The 23,588-nt window shown below is 42.9% G+C and overlaps 1 protein-coding gene across 1 annotated transcript; it reads left to right on the top strand.

Moving 5' to 3' along the window:
* LOC125881324 (ATP-dependent RNA helicase DHX8) lies at nt 1-19,608 on the top strand. The gene is made up of 23 exons (XM_049564434.1): nt 1-189; nt 487-572; nt 683-755; nt 1,162-1,253; nt 3,688-3,794; nt 3,998-4,408; nt 5,347-5,491; nt 5,887-6,093; nt 6,222-6,309; nt 8,098-8,195; nt 10,107-10,254; nt 12,776-12,957; nt 13,414-13,608; nt 15,089-15,274; nt 15,360-15,570; nt 15,668-15,849; nt 15,965-16,105; nt 16,237-16,392; nt 16,513-16,650; nt 16,856-16,984; nt 17,113-17,309; nt 17,667-17,846; nt 18,820-19,608. Exons 1-23 carry the CDS (start codon nt 81-83, stop codon nt 19,037-19,039), a joined length of 3,681 nt encoding a protein of 1,226 aa, XP_049420391.1. The 5' UTR covers nt 1-80; the 3' UTR covers nt 19,040-19,608.
* The last annotated feature ends 3,980 nt before the right edge of the window (nt 19,609-23,588 follow it).

Raw genomic sequence — 23,588 nt, 5'->3', positions numbered from 1 at the left:
AAAAGCGGAAGTTGAAGTTGCCCACATCCAACATGTCTACCGTCGTCGTCCTACTCTGAACAAAACAGAACTCGTGAAGAATGGCAGACATTGGAGTTGACGAGCTCTCGCAGCTTGAATATTTGTCTCTGGTGTCCAAGGTGTGCACGGAGCTCGACAACCATCTGGGAATAAGTGACAAAGATTTAGGTGAGTGATTTGAGGCCGAGAACAGCCGCTCTTAACGAAGAATCCCGGCTAACTCGCTAGCTTATGCTAACTAGCTAGCTGTTGTTAGCGAGCCACAGAGTTGTCTGTACTCTGCTAGTTTCCCCTCTAGATTATATACTTTAATTAACGTTACAAGTGGAAGCATCTTAATATTGCGAGAATAAATGCTTCGCGATACTTTTCAACGTTTTCCAACGTAAAATAAGCTAGCAGGACTTAGCTAACTTTGCCCCAATGTCCTTTTCACTAGTAATTTGTCGTTTTATTGTTTCACAGCTGAATTTGTCATCAACCTCGCTGAAAAACAACCGACATTTGATGGATTCAAAGCGCTTTTGCTCCAAAATGGAGCTGAATTCACAGTAAGTTCAGCGCTAAACACTTCATCATTAGTGATAAGGTAATGTAGCTAGCTAACGTAAACAGCTAGCTAACAGTAACTTACTTGCTAACTAATGTGTTTTCATTTTAGGATTCTCTCATCAGTAATTTACTCAGACTCATTCAGACTATGCGACCTCCGTCCAAGGCATCAACGAGTAAAGGTAAGTTATTGTAACTGTTGATCTGCCAAAGCACTAATATACTGCTATTAAACATACTGTTAACAGCCACAATCCCACTTAAGTGACGTTAATATGTTAGCCATCATATTTTATTGGCCACTACAAAAACACATAATCAAATATTCAGTGTAGGTAATAGTTTCTCTGCCACATAGGGTAACATTTTATAATAGCATTGAAATGATTAACCATATGATTTGGTAATGCTTTGGTTGGTCTCAGAGCCAAAAAGCATCTCTTACCATAAGAGACATGCTTGTGTGTTGTCTGTATTGCTGCCCTCATATCTGTAGTTCCCTTGCACAAGGCCAGTGGGTGTGTACACATACTTATCTTTTTCAGGAGTAATCAAAACTACAATTAATGAATAATTGTCCATTTTCAGCCTCTGAGGCTTTGGTCAAGCCGAAGTCAGAAAAGGAGAGGCTGAAGGAGATGTTTCCTGCGCTGTGTAGAGCAAATGATCCAGCACCAAAGGTACGTGACTTTAACTCCCTGTTTTGATTTCTATTTAAGTTTAATTTATTATGTGTCATGACCACAAACATGTGCCCAACCCTCATTAGTTTACAAGATGCCATTACAATATTGTTGCCGTGATGAATCCATAGCACGTTATCTTACTGATAAGTCCTCAAACAAAATACTTTACCTTCTGTCTCAGGCCAGTCAAACAAATTCTGCCACAAAAAAGGTTTCCCTCCTGAAACATAACCCAAAACTTCATGGTCATCCAACAAAAAGAAATCAACATTAGTGGAGGTCATTTTACTGAAAAGTACAGCCCTTGTGTCTTCATATGCAGAACAGTAAAACAAAAAGATGAATCTTACTCTCTATTTCACCTATGTTACACAGCAAACAAAGTCTGTCATCTTTATCTTTTTAATGAGTCTCTGATTAGACATCTTCACAAGTTTATTCCAAAGGCAGAGCATTTAACATTTATGTCTTACATTTGAAGGGTTTCATCCTATATCTCTAGCCCTTTTCAGATAGGAATTGTCCAAATTTGCAGGAAAGCCCAGTCAGTCTTTTTTCAGCATTGGCAGTATAAAAACAAAATCTGGGGGTGCGGCAAAATGCCACCTACCTAATTTTGTTTATAGAGAATGTGCCTTTTTCAGGGCAATGGGGGGCGTGAGTAAGTAACAAAACATGTAGTTCAGCGTGTGACGTAAACAGTGACGTGGGAGAGAAGCCGCGGCTGGTTAGTCCTTTGGCGATTCTCTCGTAAGTCGGCCTGCTCTTCACCGTCCCCGTCATCTGACGGTTAATGGCCTCTTTGTTTGCGAGGGCAAGGAGGGCGCGCAATTCCTTGTCTTCCCAGTTGCTCATCTTTACAGTGTCTGTCAGGTTTGTGTTTCCCTCTTGCTACTAGCTGCTCGCTAATTTCTGCTTTCAGCTGTTTCCTGTTTATCCACCGCCAGTGGGTCGCACATGTGGCGTCATCAACAGCTCCTCCCATAAGTCTTCAACAGCCCCTCCCATTGCGGAAGGCCGCCTCAGTCTGTTTAAACTAAAAAGGTTCCACCAATATGTCTACCCTACGAGGCGGAAAATTGGGCACCTCAGATCAACTCGCCAATCCAGCTCTGTGTGTCTAAACGCTCGCAGCTTGCCGGCAAAACGGCCCAACATTCGTGGAAAATCTGGCAGTGTAAAAGGAGCTAGTCTCTTTATGGACTCTCATAAAAGATCAAATCGCTCCATGATGCTCAGTGTTACAACTTCTCGGAAACCCCAAACACCAGAAACATAGTCAGACACAGGATACACACATGAGTTATTGAGTTGTGTTTAAGTATGAAATCTCAGATTGCTGGCGGTGTACACCACGGCAAGCCAAACAGCATTGGAGAAACACTGATTTTGAATGTTAAAGTGCTAGTCAGTGTTTTTACTGGTTCGCCTGGGTTCATATTTTTAAACATTGCATACACACAATATTAGGCCTGAAAGAGGCATACGCCACTTCCCATGCAAAAGTTATCATCTATAAAAACAGACCAAATGGAAGAAACTTTGAAAAGGAAAATGGGCGACGCAGATGTTGAGGTGGAAGCCTGATTATAGAAATTGTCCAATATTTTTTGGTGTACATCATTCTTTGAGAGGCCTGTGCGGATAATTCGGCTCCTGTTAAACCTCCTGAACAGTGAAAACTGAAGGAATTCCAACTTGGAGAAACTGACTGCAATTACAGCATTGCTCCGTCCTTTGTTATTTCTTTAATTGAGAAATCCCTAGAGAAATTAGATGCTGTAAATTTAGACATTAAAGAGACCATGTGTATCGTTTACCTGCTGTGGGGTATAGTCATTTTGAACTGCTGTGAATTTGCGCGTCGCATCACTTCACATCCTGCACAAGCATATTTTTCTCACGGGAGAACCTGGCCTTGACTCTCCTCCTCCTAATCACTTTGTCAATTTTAACTGCTGCTGCCTGGGGTTAAACGGAATGAGAGGACTTAATTTGATTGTCTATGATTGGTGCCTGCTCGAAACACACCCACTGACAATCTGTGATAAGTGATCCCTCAGCTGCTGGGTGGGATGCCTGCCTTTGGACACAAAATGCTTGCTGATTTACCACCACTGTGCTCTTGATTACGCCTTGTACTGTGTGTCTCAATTAGATGAGAGGGAATATTGTCCTGCTAGTGTCTACGCTGATATATGATGTGTAAATAAGGTAACAGGAAAGAACCCTACACGCCACACTCATGAAGCTGAGATGGCTTAAAATGTTTGGTGAATAAAGCAGGCTGATGTTGAGTAGAGCTGTTTTTAATGGGAGTCACAATGAAATGGGAGTGATGCACCTGTTGGGACCAACGTGCCTGCAGCACAAAGCAGTAGAGAAGTGTTGTGATGGTAATTGTTTTGTTTGTTTGATTTGATCTCAGAGGCTACTAGATGAAGATGATGTGAAAGTAGCAGCTGATGCCATGAAAGAGCTGGAGATGTTTATGCCCAGTGTGAGTGGAACAGACTCCAAAAGCAGCAAGAGCAGGTAAGACGATCAAAGACACTGGTCACATTTTTATTTGTGATCCTGAAATAGAAATTTTACATGTAAGCGTTGTTATCTTTGTACCATAACCAGCAACTATGCACTGCTATCATTAAGTTTATTGTGTCAGTTCAACTTTTTTATTACATGTGTGAACATTTGCTTGTGATATTTACTTTGCTGTACTTGTCGCACTCTTGTAGGTCGGAGAAGAGCAGGCGCCACAGCCGGAGTCGCAGCAGAAGCAGAGAAAGAGACAGACACAGAGATCGAGACCGAGACCGAGACCGAGACAGAGATCGCGAGAAAGACAGGAAGAGACGGCATCGTTCTCGCTCCAGGTCCAGGTCTCGCTCCAGAGACCGGGATCGACACAGGGACGGAGACAGAGATAGAGATAGAGACAGGGATCGTGGTAAAAGAAGAGACAAATCCTCTCGCTGGTCTGAACGCTCCCCGAGCCCTAGAAAAGACCAAGACAGAGACTCTGACCGCTGGAAGGACAAACATGTGGACCGCCCACCACCAGAGGAACCTTCTGTTGGTGACATCTACAACGGCAAAGTCACCAGTATCATGCAGTTTGGATGCTTTGTTCAGCTGGAGGGGTTAAGGTCAGTATTAAAGGGAAACTTTGGTATTTTATAACCTGAGCCATGTTTTTTTGTCTAAGTGAATAATATAGACAACGATTTGTCAAATTGGTCCAGTACGGAGAGAGACTGCTTCAGTCAGCAGATATGAATCCAGCTGCAATTTAATCATGTGGTGCGATTATGCAACATCAATGTATGTCAACTTAATCTGAAAGCCTGTGAGAGGTAACTTGTAGCAGCGTGATGATGGGAAAAGATGGTTACTAATTAAATGCTGTCTTTTTGTCCCAGTCAAAAACATCAAGTCTGTAAATTAAATTGGGTTGAATAGGGCTGGGTGCAGAACTCATACAAGTACGGATTCATGTTAAATCCATCTGTGCCAAATGTCACAGATTGAGAATGCTGGGTTTAGACAAGAGATGGAAGTGCAGCGAAGCCCCGCAAATCCTTGGAGCCAGTCGCAGAGCTCCAGGGCCAGTAACGGAGCTCCGCACAGCCACTGGGTTCCTCTTCAGCCAGGACGCAGAAGCACCCTGAAACCGGGAAGCCAACCGTGGAGCTCTGCGACTGCTCCGTCAGTTCCCAGCAAGCCAAAGCTATCGCTGCAGCGTCAGTCTGCTGCTATAGTTTTCACGCCTGGTCTATTTTCTTTTCTATATGATTTTAGTAACAGCCTGGTATCAAAACTAGAGGAGCAGACAGACAGAGACAGAGGTTGAGCTCTGTGTAATTAGAAAAGAGTGGAGGAGCAGAATTGCATTTAAGTATACCATGTAACCTTGTTCAGCTTGTTCAAAAATGAAATATTTGCAGCTACCCGTAGCGGTTCAAATGTGAGCTGTACCCAGCTTTAGTGGTGTAAACATGGAACACAAGTTACCAGGAACGAGCTGCATTTTTCAGTGTGTTATTCTGCAGCTGAAGTCATCCATGTTGTCGTTCTCTTTATGCAGGAAACGATGGGAGGGTTTGGTCCACATTTCTGAGCTGCGTAGAGAGGGCCGTGTGGCCAACGTGGCCGATGTCGTCAGCAAAGGCCAAAGAGTGAAGATCAAGGTGCTCTCATTTACGGGCTCTAAGACCAGCCTCAGTATGAAGGTAAGAAGAGCAAACGACGACTTTATAAACTGGTTTCTGTGAAGGTAATCTAAATTAGATTTAATTAATTGATTTGTGTGTGTGTGAGTGTCTCAGGTTGGAAAATTAAGGTCTTGACAGCAGCATTTGTGCTTAATTGATTTTAAATTGTATGTGTGTGTGTGTTTGTGTGTTTTTAATTTAACCTGATATTCCTGTTATATCAGAGCAGGTAATTGTTCGAGCCAGTGAGTCATTATCAACTAAATTAGTGATTAAGCTGCTCTGAATTTCCCACGAGATATTTGGAGAGTATATACTCTTTTATCATCATGGGATCTCCTCTCAGGGTAAACTGTTATCCCCTGAATTGTCAGCATGTAAACCGTTTAATTTTTCCCTTCTCTCTTTGCCAGGATGTGGATCAGGAGACCGGAGAAGACCTGAACCCCAACAGGAGGAGGAACGTAGGCCCGGACGGAGGAGAGGAGATCTCCATGAGGAACCCCGACAGGCCAAGCAACCTGAACCTGGGCCACGCTCCTGAGCTGGAGCAGGACGACACCTTGGAGCGCAAGAGGCTCACCAAAATCTCTGACCCTGAGAAGTGGGAGATCAAACAGGTCAGTCTGCACATTGTGGATTCCTGCAGAGTTATGGTTGAATAAGTTGCTTAAATCTCTGAGGAAAACACTGAATCCCTTCTGTGGGCTTATTTTCTCACACGCTGACACTCTTTGTCCGCCCTTAGATGATTGCTGCCAACGTCTTGTCCAAAGAAGAGTTCCCCGATTTTGATGACGAGACAGGGATTCTTCCTAAAGTTGATGATGAAGAGGGTAAGAAATTATTTTCCACCTATCACAGAACCAGTTTAATAAAACAGTACTTTACACACACACGCAGGGTTCCCCATGTCTTCAGAAAACGCTGTTTAAGTGTGTTTAAAGTTGTAAAACCAAAAAAAAGCTTATAAAAATAATTGTTGTCACAGTTTAATTCTCTTCAAATATTTGAATCAGCAAATACATTTACATATAAACTTATTATGTGATCTTTTCTTTTTGCTGCCTCATTGTCTCTCCAACAAATTGGTTCAGACTGAAATATATCCAAAACTAATGGATGGATTTCCATGAAATTTGGCGCAGACATGTATGTTACCCCAGGGATGAATTAGAATAACTTTGGTGATTCCTTTACTATAAATATAGCAACACCAACATGTCAAAGTTTTGGGTTTCGACTAGGGCTGGGTGGTATTCGCGGTGACGGTAACTTACCGCAGTAAACATGAGCCGCGGTACTGCTTTTGTGGTTACCGTCATACCGCAGTGCTCCAGCTATGGCGGCAGAATGGGGCCTGGCGGCCTGCGTGCCTCACGCACCTCCCTCGCTACGTGATGTAGGTGGCCTGGCCGACCAGTCAAGAGAAGGGGGCCCGGGACCCGCTGGCCCTCCCTCTTCCCTCTAACGTTTATACATACGTTTATACAAACGTTTTATAATAATAGATAATGGATAATGGAAAACAAAAATAGATCGATTAGCAACCGTTTTACTTCTGACGATAAATAGTTTCCGTCCTAGACTTGTATGGCTTTTTAAATTGTTTTATTTAAGGTGTAAAAAAAAAAAAAGAGAGAGAGAAGACGATACCGCGATATCATATCCTCGCTGCACCCCCCCAAAAATAATATTGATTTTAGGCCATACCGCCCAGCAAAACTACTCATATTCCCATCAGCCTCGACTTTCCTGTCTATTGCTAATTAGCAAAAGTTAGCAGGTGAACATTATACCTTCTAAACATCAGCACCCACTTCCATGTCCCTTATGCAAAATATTTACCCAAGCTTTGAGGTTCACTTGGGAGCATTGCATGAAGTGTTAAGACCAAGGCTTTCACGGTAGTTACTGTCATAATCCAGCACATGCGCACTTCAGTTGCCATGGCTACGCTTCACTCACATCATCATCCTTTAATGTTACTTGACAGCACTATTGTCAGTGTTGGCAGGCTTCTCCAAAGTGGACAACAAACAGAATACAAAAAGAAAAAGAAAGCCAAACTGGACAGAAGAATGTAGACATAAGAATATGAAAACCATGAGCACATAATCCAAAGTAAATTCACCCCAGCCATATCAAGTACGGACAAGCAGATGTGGCAAGAAGTAATGGACAAAATCAATGCGAGAAGTCTTGCTGTGAATGATGAAGTAATGGGAAAACGAAATAAGGAAGTATCTGTACTGTCTAACAAGCTGCACATTGCTCCCAGTGTCCAGTGGGTTTTTCCTTTCCCGAAAAATGTGTCTTGGTATCTTCTCCTCTTCAATCACCACTAATTCAGCTGCTGTCTTATGTTCCACAGATTATTTAACTTTAAACATTTCCTGGGGGAAATAATTACTGAGGACCTTCTAGCAACACCTAAGGGAATACTGAAATAGCTAAGGGCAAACTCTGAGAGATTAAAGAGTTGTCTTTTACAACATCTTAAGGAAATACTGATTTTTAGGGATGTTATCATGGCTGCAGACTCTCAGTCGTGTGTCTTGCTTTATAGAATATGTCTTGGAGTGGACTGCTCGCTGATTAATCTTGTTCTTTTGTTCATTCAGATGAAGATTTGGAAATCGAGCTGGTTGAAGAGGAGCCTCCGTTCCTGAGGGGACACACCAAACAAAGCATGGACATGAGTCCTGTCAAGATTGTCAAGGTACGGTATTATATCTGAACATGTTGTCACATATCTTGCTAAATGCACAGAGGAGTCCGGTGACGAGGGCAAATGTGCTACAACAGACAAAACGTTTTCATCAGGAGAAACGTGCTGCAGCTTCAAAAGCAATGGCATCTCAGAAAACAAGTTGGAAAATCCCCCGAAATACAGTGGAAACTTCATTTAGTCTGTTTATTAAAACAAATTAACGCCAAACATGCTGCAAATAGAGAAGCAATGGAAAGTTAAACATACACAAACCCTGAAAACAAATGCAACAGAAAAACGTTTTCATTTAAGAGAGAGCACCAGCAGTAGTTACGTATATCTGTTGCTTTTTTATAATCTAAAAGAAAAAGGCCAAATGTGAAAAAGAATTCGTACCTTTTCATGTCGCCTCTTTACTACACTTTCCTTCCGGTTTTAAGAACATACACACTCTCCCATCTGGTGTCCCTCTTGTGTAGAAGCTCAAGCTGTTCCTCTTGGTGCTCCCCGTAGAGGCTTGGAGGACATCTGTCGTGTTGACTGGATATGCAGCTTTTTCTGTTCATGTTTTCATTGTTGTATTTGTGTTTGAATCGGCATTGTTTCTGATGCAGCAGCAGGTTGCTCCCAATGGAAATGTTTTGGGCCTTTGTAGCGTGTTTGCCCTTGTCGCCTCCTTAGACACTAGACTACAATGCAGTTAAGTTTAGACTTGCTTTTGACAGTTAAAGCCCTGCTTCCACTGAGCTGTATGTTTCAGTTCAGTTCGGTGCACTTATTTTCCGTATCCACTGTGAAAAGTTGTGGATGGCACCAATGGAACCGTTCCGTACCGTCCCCATGTTTGGTCCCCCCTCTGTTGGGGTACCTAGCACACAGATCTGGTACTAAAAGGTGGAGCTGTGAACACTGCAGTCTGATTGGTCAGTAGAGGACGGTCACTCTGCTCAGGGCTGAGTTGTGTCTGGTTTTGAGGCTCATGTAACCACTGTTCATACTGTGGAGAGTTTTATTAGTAAACTGTAACTATAAAATGAAAGGATGTTTTGCTGCCTCTCACAGCAGCTGCAGTCTGAGAAAAAATAACTTAATTCACTGGGCCGACTGCCGGCAACTTTTAAGGCGGAACGTTAACTTGTAATGTTACTCAATGCATGAGGTGATGATGTGAATCCATCAACACACCTTAAATTTCACTGTGACAATTTGACCATGATTACAGTTTTTATTATCTCTCTTGGATGGCGTACTCTTTCAGTAATTAGTGGATCTTCGAGCGTTAAAAAATAGATTAATTCCGACCAGATCATGTGAGCAGCATATATTCTGATCCTCACTTGGAGGAAAAAAAAAACGTCACAGAGCATTGTTCCTGTGGGCTACAGCAACACTAAACCCCTGAGCTTGCCTGAGAAGGACTAAATGCACAAACCTGCTATTTTTAAATATCCCATGGAGAGAGACTCTCACTGCAGCCTGTTCTATTTTGTTCTGAAAATGTCGGCGTGCAGCCTCGTTCTGTGGACGATAAACCAGGTGCAGACTGATAAAGGAGGAAATACAGCGAGTGCTGGACGGAGCTGTGAGTGACAACAACCCCGCCCACATTTAAGAGGACTGTTTGTGGTGGAAACAGAAGGGTCTAGGTACCATGTCTGAAGGGTTACTGTTGGTTCCAGTGGTACCATACTGAAAGTGTTTGATGGAAACCAGGCTTAAATGTCAGACATCATCTGATCTGTCAGCATCAACTCATGATTTGGGGATGATATTCTAGTCTGGGGGGAAAAAAATTGTTTATCTAATTGACTTAGGAGCTGTTTAGCACACATTTTCGGTGGGTGTACATATGCAGAGCATCCATAGCGTAATAAAATACACACTTAAGCAGCACTGCCCTGTGTTTCCCTCTGCCCGTAGAATCCAGATGGCTCTCTGTCTCAAGCAGCCATGATGCAGAGCGCTCTGGCTAAGGAGAGACGAGAGCTGAAGCAGGCTGCTCGAGAGGCAGAGATGGACTCTATCCCCATGGGGCTGAATAAACACTGGGTCGACCCGCTGCCAGACGGTAAGAAATCCATTAGATGTGCTCATTAAGTAATTTCTAAGTCACAGATGTTGACGCTGAAGTACAATTTATCAAATCCCTGTGTATGCGATAAAAAACATCTGCCAGCTAGAAATTTGCATACTGATCATCTTATCCTCTGTCTTCAGATTTGATTTAAACCTGTATTTGAGTTTTATCTTTGCTTTTGGCAGTAAAGCTTTAAATATCTGAATCCATTTTGGAATACAATCTGCATGTTTGCTTCTCTTTATCAAAACCACAGCGCAGTCTGAGTCAGACATGAGACTTGTTCCATGATGGCAGGCAGCCCCCCTCAGGCTTGCCAGAACTGGAGATGGTTATCTGGCTTCCTGCAGCCCTGTATCTGGCCGGATGGATGGAATAGTCTTGCTATGGTTCAGTGTGTTTGTATCCCATCCATGGCCCCAGGTGGTCGAGACAGTTTCCAAGGGCGGGCTTTATCCTGCCATAACCGTGCAGATCTGGCAGTGACGTAGCTACTGATGTGATGAGATTTTAATTGAAGTGGTAAATACTGTTGGGCGATATGTTAGAATTTCCAACTTGCAAGTGTCAGCTAACAGCCATCAGTTGCCAATATATTCGCACAAGTTTGTAGCACGCACACCTGCTCTGTTTGGTTTGGTCCAATTGAACTCAAGTTTGTTTGCCCCCTCAGTGCGGTTCGTTTGGGCAGGTGTGAACACAGCAGTCACACTCAGGAGCGCACCAAAACAACCAGACCAAGACCTTCTTGAAGAGGTGGTCTCAGTCCGGTTACAAATGAACTCTGGTGCGGTTCGTTTGTGGTGAGAAGGTGTTCCGACCTGGATGTGAAGCAACTGCAGTCACATGACACATTGTTTGGGTTAAACATGAGCATGTTACAGTCCTGGAGGATTATTAATGTGCACCTCCTCCTGTACTGCCTTAATATGCACATTCAGCACATCCAATGCATCAAAACATTGTTTTCTAGTTGGAGCCGCGCCTCGTTTTCAAACTGTATGCTTTGACTAAAATGAACAATGACAGCAATATAGTCCACGATGAGCAGCGCTAAAATCAACCTGCGTAGTTGTCCCTCCATTGTGACATTAGAAAGTGTCACATTTATCTTGCAAGTGTACTCTTCTTCAACGTTTGCTTTACTTCCTGGATTTTTCCCACATGGAAATTCTGGCCAATCAAGAGCAGCTTTCTCACACAAGGCATTTGATCTGGTCCGCTTGTAAATGCTGCCATGAGAACACGAACCAACTCTAGGCAATTATACAACTTTGGAACAACATGAGTCCCTGATTCAGACCAAAGGAGACGACTCTAGGTCTGAAAGCACCCTTAGATGATCAGGGTGCACAGCTGCACATACGGTTTTGGCACATGCCGAATATATGTTAAAAAACTTTTTGTTTTTAACATCAAAATCCTTGTCTTCTCTCTTTCTCTAAAACGATTTCAAACGTTTGATGACTCATCATGCACTCAGGGGTGTGTACAAATATTCATCTGATGAATGAAGTAAGACTCTTGGCGTCTAGCTAGCCACACCGGTCATATAAAATTGCACTTGCTGTTTGTGGGGTATACAAGCTAATGGAGCAATAGGAAGAGATGTATGTTTGGATATCAGTGGGCAACACTTTTCATGATCTAACAGTAAGAGAGGTTTGTGGCATAGATTGTATAAATAATAGCTACTGTTATGTCACACTTTGGTGTGTGGACTGCTGTTTTGAAGTCTTGAGTTTGGCATTCCAGCCTTTGCCATCTTTTTTTGTTTGTTTTTTTGGAGCCACAAGTGACCATATTTGGACAAGAGGCTGGAGGAGTTGGGGTGGATCTGACTTAGAAGCCAAGGATACTATCGCAGACAGCCTGTCACTCAAGCAACCCTGCTCTTAAATATGTGTGACTTTGGGCCTTAACCTCCTGCGACCCTGTGTCCTTACATGAGGACATTTCATTTAGGGTTTAATTAACCTTATACTTCATTCTGCCTTAAATTAGTCCCGTTGACCTCAATCCTAGACACTTTTTAAGCTATCTATTGGTAGTTAGAGCGCAATACGCTCATCCTCGTAAAAACAAGATGGCAGTTTTAGCAGTTCAGATGCAAAAGACTTGATTTAAATCCCTCAAATATTTAATTTCACTGGGATATATGTCTCGGTACAGAAGCTAAAGACGCTCTAACTTCCGTTTCACTGTCATTTAGTTGGAGCCGTTTTGTGAAAGACTCACTGGAAATCATTGCAACAAGAACATGCATAACATGTCCCAGTTCCAACTGCTGGTTCCTATTGGTGCACACTTTGAATTGCACTTTACAGGTTAATTATTTACTGAGTTGAATTCTCAAGAAGACACATCATTAAATTAGCTAAATAAAAAAAAACATAAATCTCCCCCCAAAAATCAAACGGGGGTAGACTCAGCCAGTTGCCAATATATCCAATATAACCCTGGAGTTAAACACAGTCCTTCATTATCGAGCACACTTCTCCCCTTTTTACAGTTGATGGTAGGCAGATTGCTGCTAACATGAGAGGCATTGGCATGATGCCCAATGACATCCCAGAGTGGAAGAAGCACGCTTTTGGAGGCAACAAGGCCTCTTACGGAAAGAAGACCCAGCTCTCCATCCTGGAGCAGAGGGAGAGCCTGCCCATCTACAAGCTGAAGGAGCAGCTCATTCAGGTTCGTCACAGTTTGAAAACAAAAACCCAAAGGGAGACCTTTCACAGATTTTGGTTTAATTGACATGGGAGTTCATAATTGGTTCTGATTGGGTTTGGTTGAAAATGTAATTATCCTTTTAACAAGCAGATGTTGATGCTTAAGAACATTTACGCTTTGAGACGTGGTGAATGGAAACATCTGCTAAATGCAAATGACCAGACTGCTTCAATTTTGTTTAATTCACTTTTCTCTGGTGCTGCTGAAGTATGATCTCAAACAACCCTACAGAAATTTGGCTTAAGAAAAAATACAGTATTAATGCCACAGTGCAGAGGGTTGAATCGCCTGTAGTATCATTACTTTTTTTCTCATGTTAACTTTTTTCTTTACCAACAAATGTAAAATGCAGAGGAGGGAATGGCTGCCACTGAAGCTCCAGTTTGTAACATTTGCTCTCTGTGTTAACCGTCACAGGCTGTTCATGACAACCAGATCCTGATTGTGATTGGAGAGACGGGTTCCGGTAAGACCACACAGATCACTCAGTACCTGGCGGAGGCAGGTTACACCACCAGGGGGAAGATTGGCTGCACGCAGCCCCGTCGTGTGGCCGCCATGTCCGTGGCTAAGAGAGTCTCTGAGGAGTATGGTTGCTGTCTGGGACAAGAGGTGAGTGCTTCATCCTTTACTGTCTTCCCAGTTGTTGATGATGACACCTGCACGTCATCTCTAGATTTACTCTTATGTGGTGGTGCTGCATGTCCACCAAAAGCATTTTCATACAGAGCTTAACATTAACACTAGCCTGAAGCAAGTGAATTCTGTGTTGGGGCAAGTGGTGGGCCTCGCACTGTTGTACGAATGGGCAAGTAACAATTAACGGTGATGTCTAATGTGACGTTATTTGAAAGACACTGCTTTCCCAGCTCACCACTGAGGGTCGAACAAAACTGATGAGAAAAATTTGACATACTGGACGCTATAAAAGTTAACCCTGGGATCAACAATGTCATATACAACCTAATGTCACTAACGTTAATTATTCTCTGGACTGTTGTGTGCAAGAAACATGGGTGGGCTTTCACTTAAGGGATCAGGGTGCAGATCTGAGTACCGTTGAGCCCAAAGTCCAGTTTGTGAACACTGCACTGTACCCAGGCACAGTCCATCTATCCCTACCTGAGTCCGCTTGAAAAAAGTGGCCTTCAGTACGGTTCATGTGCACCTTTGTACAGTACACATCAGGTGTCAGCATCAACTGTACCAAAACACAGACATGTACTGCTATTTATTGCGACTACAAGGAGTTTTTAAGCAGTTATGAAACGGTCTCAGTTTAATAACGATACCTTTATATCAGACAGCAGCACAACCCGCTGCAGACAGACTCAAATCCAGCTTCAATGGTGCTTTCGACCTGCAGTTGAAGCTCCAGCCAGGGGCAGAGTATTGCCTCTCTGCCTCCACAAATGATGGTCCCTGGGGCAGCAGTGTCTGTCTGTGGTGCCGTTTTCTACACTGTAGCAGAACAAATATGTCACGCAGATGATGTTGCAAATGTACTAGGGTATAAAACATACTAATGTGAAAGCTGAGGGGAATGGAGAGGGGTGGCAATCGTACTCGGGCGCTGTCCGAATCAATCGCACCTAATATGAAAGCACCCTTATTTCTTTTTGTCCAGAAGCTGACAATTGTGCCGTTCCAACGAGGGCTCCAGTTCGATCATGTTCCGTTCAGAGGCTTTGTAATCCAGTCTTGATTTGCCGTGTGTTTTTAGAGACTTTGTAAAATAAAGCTCTAACGATAAATCCGACACTGGATGTCCTCTGCGAATATTTATGTTTTTCACATTAAAAAAACGAGAGTTGAAATATATTTAACTTTGGGTGAAATGTTGCTGAAGTGGAGGAGGAGCGGGACAAATACAGCAAAGACCAACCATCACGTACATGTACAAGATGTGCTGAACAACAACTGTTGTTTTTAGCTGGAACAATGCTTTGAAAAAACACTTTGGTGGACACATGGCTGTATGAAAGTAACACCAGCAGTTGTCCGACTAGTTTGGTTGGATGATGATGGTAAAATCCCAACATTTATATTAGCCTAATCTCCAGAAGGATAACGTAAATACTTTTTGCTCTAGGTGGGTTACACCATCCGTTTTGAGGACTGCACCAGCCCTGAGACGGTGATCAAGTACATGACGGACGGTATGTTGTTGAGAGAGTGTCTGATCGACTCTGAATTGGGCCAGTACGCCATCATCATGTTGGACGAAGCTCACGAGAGAACCATCCACACTGATGTTCTCTTTGGTCTACTCAAGAAGGTAAGAGAGATGAGCGGAGGCTTTGGGTTGGGTTTACTTAAGGCAGGAAAGTAAGAGATGCTGAGTGTTTTTGTGTCTATCTCAGACTGTACAGAAACGCACAGACATGAAGCTGATTGTGACGTCGGCCACGCTGGACGCCGTGAAGTTCTCCCAGTATTTCTACGAAGCTCCCATCTTCACCATCCCAGGAAGAACGTATCCAGTGGAGGTTCTTTACACCAAAGAGCCTGAGACAGACTACCTGGATGCTAGTCTCATCACAGTCATGCAGATTCATCTGACCGAACCTCCAGGTATGATTTTAACACTTCAAAACACACATGTTCTTCTCACCAGCAGACCTAAACATCAGTCCACGTTTAAATCCGTCTCTCTTTATTCTCTGTCCAGGTGACATCCTGGTGTTTCTGACTGGACAGGAAGAGATCGACACGGCTTGTGAGATCCTGTATGAGAGGATGAAGTCACTGGGGCCTGATGTTCCTGAGCTGATTATTCTGCCAGTTTACTCGGCCCTGCCCAGTGAGATGCAGACCAGGATCTTTGACCCTGCACCGCCAGGCAGCAGAAAGGTGCCTACATCTATCAGTCATCTCTTCAGTCATAAGAAAACAAGCAGGAGCTGCAACATGCCACCGGTGCACTTTTTAAGCAAATGTGTAATAACATATAATGTTTTTCTCCTAGGTTGTCATCGCCACAAACATTGCAGAGACCTCTCTGACCATCGATGGAATCTACTATGTCGTGGATCCTGGTTTTGTCAAGCAGAAAGTGTACAACTCAAAGACCGGCATTGACCAGCTGGTGGTGACTCCCATCTCACAGGTAGTGTATTTTTATTATGTGCTTGATATTGCTTGAGAAAAAGACGAAATGCTTTGTGATATTTCAGCAAGTGTTACTGAAGCATCAGCTAGCTCGCTGACTTGTTTCCAAATATTGGTTTTCACTTTCAGGCCCAGGCCAAGCAGAGGGCGGGTCGAGCTGGCAGAACAGGTCCAGGGAAGTGTTACAGACTCTACACTGAGAGAGCCTACAGAGACGAGATGCTGACGACCAACGTGCCTGAGATCCAGAGAACCAACTTGGCCAGCACTGTGCTGTCTCTGAAGGTAAACTGTCACTCTGTGCTGGGGAGAGGGACGTATGAGGTGCTTTGCTCGGCCTGCTGCCGGAGCCAGGATAAGCAGATGGTATTGTCTTTCATCTTATACTTCTGTTTCCTCCACCAGGCCATGGGCATCAATGACCTCCTGTCTTTCGACTTCATGGACGCTCCTCCCATGGAGACTCTGATCACAGCCATGGAGCAGCTCTACACTCTGGGAGCTCTGGATGATGAAGGCTTACTCACACGTCTGGGGAGGAGGGTGAGGAATATTTTTACTTCTTTCCGCTGCGAAGATGAAGAGAATAAATTAAATCACATTCATGCACTTCCTAGTTTCATTAACGTAATTATGTATCAGTGTGTGGTCGCTTTGTTTTTCTGTTATGCTCTTCACTTCCCTCTTTTTTGTTTTAGCATTGCTCCAGTTATTTTTATCGTTTCCTCTCTTTGTGTCCGTCCTGTAGATGGCTGAGTTTCCTCTGGAGCCCATGTTGTGTAAGATGTTAATCATGTCCGTCCATCTGGACTGCAGTGAAGAGATGCTCACTATCGTGTCAATGCTGTCTGTGCAGAACGTTTTCTACAGGCCAAAGGTATGCCCAAAACTCTGTCCAGCCAGTTTTGAATTTCCCCACACATCATTTGATCTTTATTTTCTCCAGTGCCTTGATGATTAATTTTTGTTCTCATTCCTTGATTTCTTTTCCTCCTCGTGTTAAAGGACAAGCAGGCCCTGGCCGACCAGAAGAAGGCAAAGTTTCACCAGCCTGAGGGAGATCATCTGACGCTGCTGGCCGTCTACAACTCCTGGAAGAACAACAAGTTCTCCAACCCCTGGTGCTACGAGAACTTCATCCAGGCCCGCTCCCTGCGCAGAGCTCAGGACATCCGCAAACAGATGCTGGGTATCATGGACAGGTAGGAGTGTCAGATCTGAGGGCTGTATGTTAACTTTTTTCGCATATAGCACTTAAGCTGAGAAGGCTGAAAGTTTTGTAGCACGGGCCACAAAATTGTAGCACATGTATATAAGTATCAGGTAAGTTTATTGTAGTTCGAAATCGTTTAAAGTCTGTGTTTTGGGGAGTTTAAAAAGTCGTTTCCATTATCTTTAAAATGAATGTAATATTTTACTTCTTGCACAGACTGATTTTGTGTAGCACAGATGACGTATGTTGCTCTTTACAGCCCTGCCACAACACATGCAGCCAACCAATCTGAAACTGTAATTTCTCTCGTTTCTCATGAATCTCCAACATGCGCTCTTCTCTTCAGACATAAACTGGACGTGGTGTCTTGTGGCAAAGCCACAGTACGAGTCCAGAAAGCCATCTGCAGTGGCTTCTTCAGGAATGCAGCCAAGAAGGATCCTCAGGAGGGCTACCGCACCCTGATAGACCAGCAAGTCGTGTACATCCACCCCTCCAGTGCTCTGTTCAACCGCCAGCCTGAGTGGTACGACACCTCTGTTCAACCTTTCATCAGTCAGACAAGAAATAAATGTACTTTTATGATAGTTAGAGGAATAGTTTGGATTTTTTAAAGTGGGGTTGTATGAGGTACATTTGTGTGTATGAGTATGTGTAGTGTATATGAGTATATATTCTGCACTTGTTTGGGAGAGTTCACAGTCTGGTTCACATTACACGATTTTCACCCTGATTTCGCGTCACAGAGACTATCGTAATCTTTTGAGTGTTCATACCTGGCGATGTGTGTTTCTGTCAGCGGGAGTCTCGCCAACCGCGTTAAGACCTGTGTGTGCACACCACAAGATTTCTCCACTGAGCCCTCGCTGACAGAGCCTCAGATAACGCGGTGACGTCACCATACTTGGAGACGACACATCGTAAAGGCATGGATTTTCTTACCAGTGTTGAATCGGATCTGCCTCCAGGGCCTGGGTCCAAACCCAACGCGCTCCCCCGTGATCCTGTGGACGCCACCATTGTTGTTGTTGCTTGCCAACTTGTCCTCCTCACATTTCTTCCCTCCTCCTGCGTGCTGACGTGGGACGTATCCCACCTCTCATTGGCTGATGCTCTTTGTCAGTCGTGTCAGACTTCTCCAGTTTCCTAGCATGCCAGATATCCGGTCCCAGTCACAGACGAGGGGGCGACTTGCTCGTAAGCTTGTTCACACGAGGACTCCTCATGGCAGACTATCTGCCGACTCACCTCCGACCCAAGGTGGCTCTCAAGATCCTCTGTGACGTCAAAATCGCGGTGAAAATTGTGTAATGTGAACTAGGCTTTAGTAAACATGCTAATGGTGAGTCTTGACTTTGGTGACCAGAGGAAGGCTGAGCCACGACTTTGTAACTCTCAGATATGTATATCTGTACCGTGCTGTGTGTGTTATTTGTCTTCCAAACTGTCCCTTTAATTCCCAAATCTAAAACCAGCCTTGTGCCTCTCTTATCTTTCAGGGTTGTGTACCACGAGTTGGTGCTGACCACCAAGGAGTACATGCGAGAGGTGACGACCATCGACCCTCGCTGGCTGGTGGAGTTTTCGCCCGCCTTCTTCAAAGTGTCCGACCCCACGCGCCTCAGCAAGCAGAAGAAACAACAGCGGCTCGAGCCTTTGTACAACCGCTACGAGGAGCCCAACGCTTGGAGAATATCTCGCGCCTTCAGACGCCGTTGATTTGTGTGATGTCACCAACACAGGACAAAAATGTTTTGACAGTGATAAAGTCGGATGCGCCGACCTGGACCGGCACCGGACGTGTGATCAGATGCTGGTGGTTAAAGTCCATATCATCACACCTTCTTTTAAACTTGTACATGTTGTACATTTCGTCCCACGTTAACGTGTTCGAGCAGGAATTTTAGTCTCATTATTTTAGAAACCTGGAGCTATTTACTTTACACAGCACTAATACACAAGCAAAAAGAAAACTCTTCACATCTGTTGTTTGAGACGGACGTTTTAAATATAATCTTCTGTGAAACAGTGGACTATTTATCTTGACTCTGTAAATCGTAATAGCATAATCTTATGACTAAATAAGGACCTGATGGGATCAACATGGAGTCTTTATGTGTCACTAGTCACACCGTAATGATACGAATGTGTACAGTGTATGTTTGATAGGTTTTGTACTGTAACTCTGACGACTTTCACTCACTCGTCTGTATCTGAGACTGTTGCTTTGTTATATTTGCCAGTGGAACTATGAAAATTTGTCTTCATTAAATGCAACATTTTCTTAACCCTGCTGGATTTTGTCGTGAGCTTGAAAGTAAATGAAAGGTACAGTAGAGATCTTACTGTCCTGAGAGCGAGGTTGTGGAGTTGTCTGTTATTCCGGCCCCAAAAAAGTTATATACAAAAAGCAAAACTAAGACGTTTGACTGGGGAACATTTAAAAAAACTGACATAAGCACAACTGCTTCAAACACTCTTTAATCAAGAGCTAAAGGCTTTGAATGGTAATATGTTTAATTGTGGTGCTCTCTATAGATGTAGTAAAATATTAATGTTGCACCGGCCTCCATAACAGTGAAGTATGTGTATTGTCTGAGCAAATACCTGCTGAAAAACAGGAAGAATGGGCCTTTGATTGCCAGCCATGTGCCCAATCGGTGAAATCAAACCCAAGATTGTGCAACATTATGACTCATTTCTATTTTAACTTTTACATCGTACATCTTTCCAGTTAGACTGAGTATTAAGGTCTCTTACATGAAAGCAGCAACATAACAATTTCAAAATACTCAAAACGGCAAAAAGACCATTCAAACTGTTTTAATTTGCAGCAGTTAAATGTTTTGTATGTATCCCGTAATTAGCAACTGTAACTAGTTACTATAGCCGCCATATTAGATTACTTGCCTCTGAAAACAGCATGCAATGGAAATACTCAAGTACAGTACAAGTACCTCAGACAGTTACACTTAAGTGGAGTACAGTGATTAACAAAAAACATAATGAACTTTATTTTTAAAGCACTTCAAAACAAAGTTACAAAATGCTTTACATGGTTGAGCTTGGATTTAAAACAATGCAGGATTCAAGCAAATAAAATGAGGTAAATTTACAAAAATACAAAGAACAATAAAGATAAAGTACCATCTCTGAAGCAGATAAGCAAAGTTGGCAACTAATTGCTGTATAGATTGCACTGAGGTACAGCAAATCAAATACTAAGAGTAATACGAAAAGTACAATAGCTGCTGACAACACAAGATAAAAACAATAAAAATAATCACAAAAGACATAAAATAAACAGTATGCTGAAATTAATTAAAGGCTTTTTTGAACAGATCAGTTTAAAGAAGTGATTCAAAAGACTCTAGATGTTTAAAATAGCAATACCACAATGTGGAAATACTATGTTACAATTAAAAGTCCTGCAAAATCTTACTTAAATAATAGTACACAAGTATTAGCATCAAAATATACTTAAAGTACAAACAGTACAAGTACTCATTTTGCAAAACGGCTTATTTCAGGGTCATATATAACAAATTGCTGCATTATAATTAGTGATACATTAATGTGTCAACATCACTGATAGTGCAGCTGCTAATTGTGGATCTCTCTTTTTTTGTAATTCTCTTTTTAATGTTTTTTTTAGTACAAACAATAATATTACTCAGGATACAAGATGTACCATCCAAGTGAAAAAGCTCGAAACGACAAAAAAGACGGAACTGAAACAAACCCTACCAATAAAAGTAAATTAAAAAATTTAAAAAATAATAATTACATGAAAAAGTAAATAAAAAAAGAAGTCACAGGGTAAGCAGTATCATCATCAAAAATCGGCATACAACGTCATTACAAATCCCAATGCATATCACATTTTCCTTATAAAGCCTCGCTATTCACATCACATCTCATTCACAAGTTGCATAAATCCACATGGTCAGACATAATCACAAAGAAATAAGGCACCAAAAGAGCAAGAGAAAGAGCCTTAAGTGCATTACCTCATTGTCAATCAGTTAATCATTCAATATCATGTTTAAGTAAGGGCCCCATATTTTAAAGAATACCTCCAGTTTGTTGTTCAGTTTAAAAATTAGTTGTTCATAGCTTGCCATTTTAGTTATTTCTCCACACCATTCATTAGAAGGGATGGCATGTTTTTTTCAGTGCCTAAGCACTATCCTACAGCCAGTGTTAAGAGCTAATCTATACCATAAAACTCGTTGGCCTGTCAAACATGCCCCTTCTGGTATTATAACTACAGTGAACAAAAATATAAATGCAACACTTTTGTTTTTGCTCCCATTTTTCATGAGCTGAACTCAAAGATCTAAAACATTTTCTATACACACAAAAGACCATTTCCCTCAAATATTGTTATATATTGTTATAATATGTGAGCACTTTTCCTTTGCCGAGATAATCCATCCCACCTCACAGGTGTGGCATATCAAGATGCTGATTAGACAGCATGAATATTGCACAGGTGTGCCTTAGGCTGGCCACAATAAAAGGCCACTCTGAAATGTGCAGTTTTGCTTTACTGGGGGGGGGGTGTCACAAAACCAGTCAGTATCTGGTGTGACCACCATTTGCCTCACGCAGTGCAACACATCTCCTTCGCATAGAGTTGATCAGGTTGTTGACTGTGGCCTGTGGAATGTTGGTCCACTCCTCTTCAATGGCTGTGTCAAGTTGCTGGATATTGGCAGGAACTGGAACACGCTGTCGTATACGCCGTTCCAGAGCATCCCAAACATGCTCAATGGGTGATGTGTCCGGTGAGTATGCTGGCCATGCAAGAACTGGGATGTTTTCAGCTTCCAGGAATTGTGTACAGATCCTTGCAACATGGGGCCGTGCATTATCATGCTGCAACATGAGGTGATGGTCGTGGATGAATGGCACAACAATGGGCCTCAGGATCTCGTCACGGTATCTCTGTGCATTCAAAATGCTATCAATAAAATGCACCTGTGTTCGTTGTCCATAACATACGCCTGCCCATACCATAACCCCATCGCCATCATGGGCCACTCGATCCACAACGTTGACATCAGCAAACTGCCCCCCCACACGACGCCACACACGCTGTCTGCCATTTGCCCTGAACAGTGAAAACTTGCATTCATCCATGAAGAGAACACCTCTCCAACGTGCCAGACGCCATCAAATGTGAGCATTTGCCCACTCAAGTCGGTTACGACGACGAACTGCAGTCAGGTCGAGACCCCGATGAGGACGACGAGCATGCAGATGAGCTTCCCTGAGACGGTTTCTGACAGTTTGTGCAGAAATTCTTTGGTTACTGCAAAATGATTGTTGCAGCAGCTGTCCGGGTGGCTGGTCTCAGACGATCTTGGAGGTGAACATGCTGGATGTGGAGGTCCTGGGCTGGTGTGGTTACGCGTGGTCTGTGGTTGTGAGGCCGGTTGGATGTACTGCCAAATTGTCTGAAATGCCTTTGGAAACAGCTTATGGTAGAGAAATGAACATTCAATTCACAGGCAACAGCTCTGGTGGACATTCCTGCAATCAGCATGCCAATTGCACGCTCCCTCAAAACTTGTGACATCTGTGGCATTGTGTTGTGTGATAAAACTGAACATTTTAGAGTGGCCTTTTATTGTGGCCAGCCTAAGGCACACCTGTGCAATATTCATGCTGTCTAATCAGCATCTTGATATGCCACACCTGTGAGGTGGGATGGATTATCTCGGCAAAGGAGAAGTGCTCACTAACACAGATTTAGACAGATTTGTGAACAATATTTGTGAGAAATGGTCTTTAGTGTGTATAGAAAATGTTTTAGATCTTTGAATTCAGCTCAAAGAAAAATGGAAGCAAAAACAAAAGTGTCGCATTTATATTTTTGTTCAGTGTAGCATGCAGAGTGTTGGGCTTTGTATCATTTCAGTACCAAGTACCTTGTTAAGGAAGAATATTATATTATTCCATAAATTCCTGGTCATCTGTTGCACATCTGTCCATCCTGGAAGAGGGATTCCTTCTCAGTTTGTCTTCCTGAGGTTTCTACCATTTATTCCCCCGTTAAAGGGTTTTTTGGGGGGATGTTTTCCATATTTGCTGTGAGGGTCCAAAGGACAGAGAGATGTTGTATGCTGCAAAGCCCTCTGAGGCAAATTGTGACTTGTGATATTGGGCTTTATAAATAAACCTGAATTGAAATAATGTATGTAATGTAATGAACAATGTTTGCCTCCAGAGTCTATTAAAATCTAAAGTAGCATGCAATGGA

This window comes from Epinephelus fuscoguttatus, linkage group LG20 (assembly GCF_011397635.1).
Source record: "Epinephelus fuscoguttatus linkage group LG20, E.fuscoguttatus.final_Chr_v1".
NCBI lineage: Eukaryota > Metazoa > Chordata > Actinopteri > Perciformes > Serranidae > Epinephelus > Epinephelus fuscoguttatus.
The sequence above is the reverse complement of the archived record's forward strand: the minus strand, read 5'-3'. Positions and strand labels throughout refer to the sequence as shown.